Below are 6997 nucleotides of genomic sequence, written 5' to 3'. Positions count from 1 at the left end.
AGCTGCTATCGACATCCAGCATCACCGACCATGAAACCCTAAGATGCTCATACTACTTGAGAAAAAAAAAAAAAAAAAAAAAAAACACACACACACCAGTTGTTTTCTTTTTTACAGTTTTTGCTTACATATGAACGAATGTATTTCACATCTTTTGCTTCCATTACATTTGCACTATCAAAAGCATAGGCAGAAATCCACCCTTCTTTTCTGAATATTATGCATTTTGCTTACATATGAACCAATGCATTTTACATCTTTTGCTTATGTATGAATCTGAAGTAACGAAATCCACTTTACCATGCAAATCCATTACATTTGGACAATCAAAATAGAAAAATAGAAACTCTTCTAAACCATGGGCGTTTTCCTAGTTTTTCACTAATTCTATTTATTTATTAATCTATAGTATTTTTATTTAACCAAAAAAATGAATGGAAACAAAATATAATCATTTTCTCTGTACAAATTAACCCTTAAAATCAACAATATATATATAATATGTAATATTTAAAATACTAATTTACCACACCAAATCAGATTTTTCTAGGAAATGGGTTATAAAATGGGTTATAGCCGACGACTTGCCTCAAACTAAAATTCAGATTTTTCTAGAAACAACCAAAAACAAAAGCAGTTGCACAGACATGTTTTCAAAATACAAATTGTAACGATCAAGAACACTTTTTGCTATATACGCATATTTAAATTCTGAAGCTACTCCTATAAAACAACATCCAATTCCAAAACATTTCTCAAGCATTTGCTAGCTAAGCTAAGCTAAGCTAAGCCTTTACAAGTTTTTCAACATATGCCTGCATGAAAAAATGAGAAAAATTTTATCTAATAATAATAAATACAAAATGAAAAATGAAAAATGGTATTCAGTATTCACGACTTACCTCCACAAGCTTCGTGATTTTGGGTTTAGAGTGGGTGAGATACAGCTCAATCTTTGGTTGTGTTTTAGGGATTTGGACTTGTTGAATAGTAGTTGTGATTTTATCAATGACTTTCTTCACGACACTTTTGTAAACCTCTCTTGTCATCCTACCTTCTTTCCATTTCGGCTTCAGAATCTCCTTCACAAATTCCACAAGGGCAGCCCTAAATTGTCGCATACACTTTTCATCATTTCCATTATTACCCTCTTTCCCCTTTTCATTTTCACTTCCTTTTCCTTTTCCAACTGTTTCCTCCTGCTTCTTTTTTGGAGTCTTCCCGTTTTCAATCTCCATGACATTATTGTTTCCCTCTTGATTGTGTGTAGTAGAATTGGGAAGTGACTTAAGGTAATCTATGGCATTCGTGAGGTTTTGCTCTGTTGTAACAATCTGTTGATTTGGTTCTTCTTCAGAAACTACATTATCATTGTTTATATGAGAATCATTGACCACATTATGTTGTTGAGGCAAAAAGTGATCATTCTTCTCATTTCTCATCTTCTTATTATTACTATTATTATCCATTTTGACCCATGACTTTGACTTTTCATCTATATTATTCCCCGATTTTGCATTTGACTTTGATGCATCTACCTCATCCCATGACATGTTTTTGTTATCCAAATTAAGGTTTGACATATCATCCCGTTTTGTTGACTTTCTCTTGTCATCACAATTCTGAGATTCCCATGCTGTTTTCTTGTTTTCGTTAAAACCACCTGATTCCACATCATCCCATGACTTGTTTTTGTTATCCGAATTAGGGTTTGACATATCATCCCGTGTTGTTGACTTTTTCTTGTCATCAAAATCATGAGAATCCCATGTTGTTTTCTTGTTTTTTTCATTAAAACTTCCCGATTCCACATCATCCCACGTAGGACCATTCCATGATGACTTGTGCTTTTCAGACAAATCCGATGCTTTTAAGTCATCGTCATGCCATGTCATCTTTTTGTGGGCCCGAGGGTTGTCATGTGACCTACGATCATAATTCCGTGCATCTGAAACATCATGAGAAAATTTACAATCATCACGCTTGCAATTACCTGCAGCAAAAAACTTGCATTGGATGTTAGTAACTCGATTTGATTGATGACACCTGTCATCTTTAACATCATCACCATCATCATAATGTTTCCTTGAATTTCTATTATGGCTGCTGGATCTTGAGTGATCTTGTCTGTGACTCCAACTTTCTTTTTTCAAATTATCACCTCCAGAATTACTTCTTACATGATTTGGATCTATTTCCCTACATTGTTGTGTAGACTTTTCATCATTTCCAATACTACCCTTTTCGACTTTTTCAGTGTTGATATGTTCTTGTTCTTTCTGAGCATTTTCAGCTAGATTTCCAATTACTTCCTGTTTCTTTTTTGGAGTCTTCCCATTTTCAACTTGTTCTTCTACAGATGTAAGAATTTGTTTGCTGGGTTGTTCTTCAGAAACTATATTCTCATTGTTTATATGAGAATCATTGGCCACATTATGTTGTTTAGGCAAAAAGTAATCATTTTTCTCACAAACTTTTTTGTTTAATCCTGAATCATCCCACGATGGACCATTCCATGACTTTGACTTTGTTTTTTCATGATTATCATCATCCCATGAAGGACCATTCCATGATCTGTTTTTGTTATCTAAATTAGGGTTTGATGCATCATCATCATCCCATGATTTTTTCTTGTCATGAGAATCCCATTCCCATGTTGTTTTCTTGTTTTCATGAAAACCTCCTGATTCCACATCACCCCATGACTTTTTCTTTTCAGACAAATCTGATGCATGTGGATGTTGATCATGATCATGATCATGATGCCATGTGCTATTCATGTGGGCCCGAATGTTGTCATGTGACCTTTGATCATAATCTTGTGAGTGTGAAGCAGAAGCATCATGAGAAAACTTACAATTATCACGATAGCATTTACCTACAGCAAAAAATTTGCATTGGATTTTAGTAACTCGATTTGATCGACACCTGTCATCATCATCATCATCATCATCATGATTTCTGTCATCTTTATGGTGAGGGAATCTGCTGTATCTGGAACCACCACCAGAGAGATGATCTGATCTATTATGCCTCCAACTTTCTTTCATGTTATCACCTCTTGCATTGTTTCTTACATGATCTCCATAGTCATTAGATTTGTGTCTATGTCTATCATCATAAAATGGGCTCCTCCTACTTTCCCACTCTCTGCCTCTACTCCTGCTCCTACTTTGAATGGGAGTCCTGCTTCGATCCCTGCACATACACTCACCATCAACAAGCTCATGTGTGCAAAAGACATAAATGCCCTTCATCGAAAACAAACGTACAATACTTATAAAGATGATTGATATAAAAACAAACAAACAAACAAACAAAAACAAACCTGTATGTGGTATGTTGTTTTCCCCATTCATCATCAAAAGTCCTATGTTTGTTGTCTCTGCTGATGTCATCATTTCTGGGCTCTTTTCTGTTTCCTTCCCAAGATGGCCTCCAAGAATCATTGGATTCTGGAGGAGGGATTTTGTCTTTTTTCATGTCCCATGAAGTTTCAGACCTTCTGCGTTTACCACTCATGGAGTCACCTTTTGATTATGATTCTATGCTTTTTTACCAAAATCAAGTATAACCTGGAATACCAAAACAACCTCAAAATCATAAATGGGAGTAGGTTTTATGACGTATGTTCAGGACAAATCAAGAGCATACTCTATTGCAAATAATAAAGGTGGAAAATCGGTATGGTTTAGAACAGGTTAGGTTCAAATAACATGCATCAAAATCAGATGTTTATTAACCTTGCAAACCTTTGGGTGCTCATAATAACTATCTCAAGAAGTTTTAGTGACTGCTTCTGTGACTGTGGTATTCATCATTAGCTTCATAAGACTTATTTTAGTTTGGCAAAATGAAAAGAATGCAAATCCACACATATTCCCAAAGGATGTTGCAATCTTCTTAATTTGATTGCAGGCATCAATCTAGGCAAATATCATGTTTAGGCTCACTTGTTGAGTATTAAGTGTCATGTTAATGTGTGGTTTTTCAGAATGACATCTGATTTAGATACAAAGATTTGGCCACAAGAAAAGAAAAACATGTTGGCTTTCTGTTTCCCAAACTTGAGAAAAATGGGAAAGAAACAAGCAACAAAGCTTTTCATCAGTTTGGTATATGGCAGAAGAAGATGATGGCATGTCTTTGAAGACAATATCATGTGGCCCACGAAATATGCAACCATCTACACATGTGAAATATCACAAACGAAAAAAAGAATCAAAACATATCAGATGACTGATGTCATGATGTGCTTAAGTTAAAACCATTTTTGAACTTTAATCAAGACGCCATAAAGAATTTGGTCTTTGATATACTATCAGCTTCAGCCTAACTAGGAATTACTTTTCAAGTCTCTCAAGTTGCCATGTTTAATCTACAATTAGCATGATATGACACAAATCTAATTACCATAAGAACAGAACGAGAGCAAAAAACACAATACCCTACCATGGAAGAAAGTTATATAAAACACGCGGAACACGAGTATTTGGAACTTCATACAAGGTAAGTTTCTTGAGTGTTTGGTTGAAAGAGAAGAACAAAGTAACAGTTGCTCATATGATGTTCAAGTTACGCAAAGTCAAGTTAACCTAACACAGGTAAGACACCACTTCAGTGAGACAAATTATTAATGAACAAACGCAAAAGGGAACATAGATCACAACCAATCACATTCCTTAATTCCGTAGTAATGCACGAAGATTTTCATATAACAAAGCGAGTACAAATGTAAAGAATATACAGTTACGCCATGAAATGTAACAAAATAACATAGTAAAAGGAGTAGAATAGAACAGAAACCCTAATTGAAGTGGGCCAAAGAGAGAACAAATAATACCTGTGGAAACCCTTAAATGGCACTCTTCCTTTCTCTTGCTGCGTCAGTGAAACAATTGTTATTTTTCCAAACTAGGTTTAGAGAAGGAAAAGCCGCAAAAAACAACCACAAACGTATTCAGGACTCAGGAGCTGGTGAAATCGAGTCGCGTTGATCTTCGCAGTTCGCACCTCCGTTCAATGTTCGAAGTTTGAATGGTGTGCACTCTAGTGTCAGTGTATCACAATTCACACTATAAATTATAAAAGACAAATTTTTATTTTAGTAAAAGAAAATAATTTAAGAGGATAACTACCTTTTATCCGTGTTTACATAGTGGTAATTTCTTCTTTTTTGGACATAATAAAACAACTAACTTGTTTTCACTGTTTAAATTACACTAATATTACCAGCAAATATCTGTTTTAACTAGTAACTCAAAGGGAAAATGATTTAGGAGGGTAACTACCTCTTATCCGTGTTCACATGTTGGCAACTTCTTATTTTTTGTACATAAAAAGCAACTAACTTGTTTTAACTGTGTAACATCCCAAAAATCATGACCAAAAATTTCGTTTTTAATTTAATACTTTTGTCAAACCATTAATTTAATACTCTGACATCCGGCCCTGCCTGGCATCGAGCCTCGCTCGGTATACAGGTTTGTCTCTCTTAGGCCTCGCCTATCTCCAGGCCCCGCCCGCTAAACACATATAATCATATAACATGCTAACACATAAAGAAACATACTCTACTATATCTCTGTCCTGAGAAATATACTCTGCTAATAATAAGATACGGAACATCGTCCGTACTCAGCTAGTGATGAGATATGGAACCTCGCCCACACTCACTTCCTTACCAGGCACATACAAGTATCACACAGACAACAAGTATAATCTAACATGCAAACATTCCTCGGGCACCCGCCCGACATCGGACCTTGGTCTGGAATAACATACTAGCATAAAATGCCTAAGGCTAACCCCTGGGTCTTCCTACTCATAGACTACATGGTCTGACATTGTGGCCTTAGACCCATTCACACAGTGAGGAGACTCACCATGCACGGCTGAAGCCCTTGCCGGAACTAGTTGACTACGGATGAAATTTCGTATCTCATTATTAGCAGAGTGTGTTTCTTAGGACAGGGATACGGTAGAGTATGTTTCTTTATGTGTTAGCATGTTATATGATTGCATGTGTTTAGTAGGCGGGACCTAAGAGAGACAGATATGTATACCGAGCGGGGCTCGATGCCAGACGGGGCCTGATGTCGAAGTATTAACTTAATGGTTTGACAATTATGGTTTTAGTATTATTGTTCATGATTTTTGGGATGTTACACAGTTAAAACAAGTTAGTTTCTTTCTTATGTACAAAAAATAAGAAGTTGCCAATATGTGAACACGGATAAGAGGTAGTTACCCTCCTAAGTCATTTTTCATTTGAGTTACCGGTTAAAACATGTATTAACCGGTAATATTGGTGTAATTTAAACAGTTAAAACAAGTTAGTTGCTTTATTATGTACAAAAAAGAAGAAGTTGCCAATATGTGAACACGGATAAAAGGTATTTACCCTCATAAGTCATTTTCCCTTTGATTAATAGTGAAAAATACAAATTTAACCAAAAACATGAAATCAAACGTACTCTGATTTTTCTTCATACACACCACACCACTTAAAATGGAAGGGAAAATATCAACAAATTTAAATGTTTTGGTTTAAAAGGTAATTTTTGTTTTTTTTTTCTTCGCATTCTAAGGGTATGAATTTATATTTTTAGGGTTTAAAAGGTCCTTCTAAGAAAAATAAAGGAGTCATTTCGTGAACCTCTTTCTAATCACTTCTTAATCAGCATATTAATTATGTTAGTCACTGTCACCTCATCCATTAATCTCTCTCTTTCTCTCTTTCTCTCTCTCTCTCTCTCTCTCTCTTTCTCTCTCTCTCTCTCCCTCCCTCCGATAGGAAGCTCTAAGCTCATGTTTCCTTCTACTGCTGACAGCCTCCACCATTCCTAATAGCACCTCAAAAATGCAAAAAAATGGCAAGCATGCTAAGGCAAGAAGAAAGAATAGGTTTATCACCTCTATAATTCCATGGAACTACATGCTCTTCATGTTCTTACTGCCCCCCCCCCCCCCTACTACATACCTAAAGTCGTTAAAG

General features: G+C 35.6%; 1 protein-coding gene across 3 annotated transcripts; it reads right to left on the bottom strand.

Annotated features, from left to right (window-relative positions):
• Positions 1–584: 584 nt before the first annotated feature.
• LOC145014853 (uncharacterized) lies at positions 585–5043 on the bottom strand. Of its 3 annotated transcripts, XM_078973288.1 has the most exons (5): positions 4844–5043; positions 3744–4186; positions 3329–3575; positions 903–3198; positions 585–815 (listed from the first exon to the last, which is right to left on the bottom strand). In XM_078973288.1, the coding sequence occupies exons 3-5, from the start codon at positions 3520–3522 to the stop codon at positions 786–788; spliced, it is 2520 nt and encodes an 839-aa protein (XP_078829414.1). In that variant the 5' UTR covers positions 3523–3575; positions 3744–4186; positions 4844–5043; the 3' UTR covers positions 585–785. The 3 variants fall into 3 exon arrangements, with proteins under 3 accessions (XP_078829414.1, XP_078829412.1, XP_078829413.1); XM_078973286.1 differs by lacking the exon at positions 3744–4186; XM_078973287.1 differs by lacking the exons at positions 3744–4186; positions 4844–5043 and adding an exon at positions 4453–4743.
• Between the last annotated feature and the right edge of the window lie 1954 nt (positions 5044–6997).

This window comes from Lactuca saligna, chromosome 9, assembly GCF_052625555.1.
Source record: "Lactuca saligna cultivar CGN05327 chromosome 9, ASM5262555v1, whole genome shotgun sequence".
Taxonomy (NCBI): Eukaryota; Viridiplantae; Streptophyta; class Magnoliopsida; order Asterales; family Asteraceae; genus Lactuca; species Lactuca saligna.
The sequence above is the reverse complement of the archived record's forward strand: the minus strand, read 5'-3'. Positions and strand labels throughout refer to the sequence as shown.

Excerpts from the sequence above, each read along its gene's own strand:
- LOC145014853 (XM_078973288.1), bottom strand. The coding sequence starts at position 3,522 with ATGAGTGGTAAACGCAGAAGGTCTGAAACTTCATGGGACATGAAAAAA. Across the intron at positions 3,199-3,328 it reads AAACAACATACCACATACAG|GGATCGAAGCAGGACTCCCA; the intron begins GTTTGTTTTTGT and ends GTGTATGTGCAG. Across the intron at positions 816-902 it reads AAATCACGAAGCTTGTGGAG|GCATATGTTGAAAAACTTGT; the intron begins GTAAGTCGTGAA and ends TTTTTCATGCAG.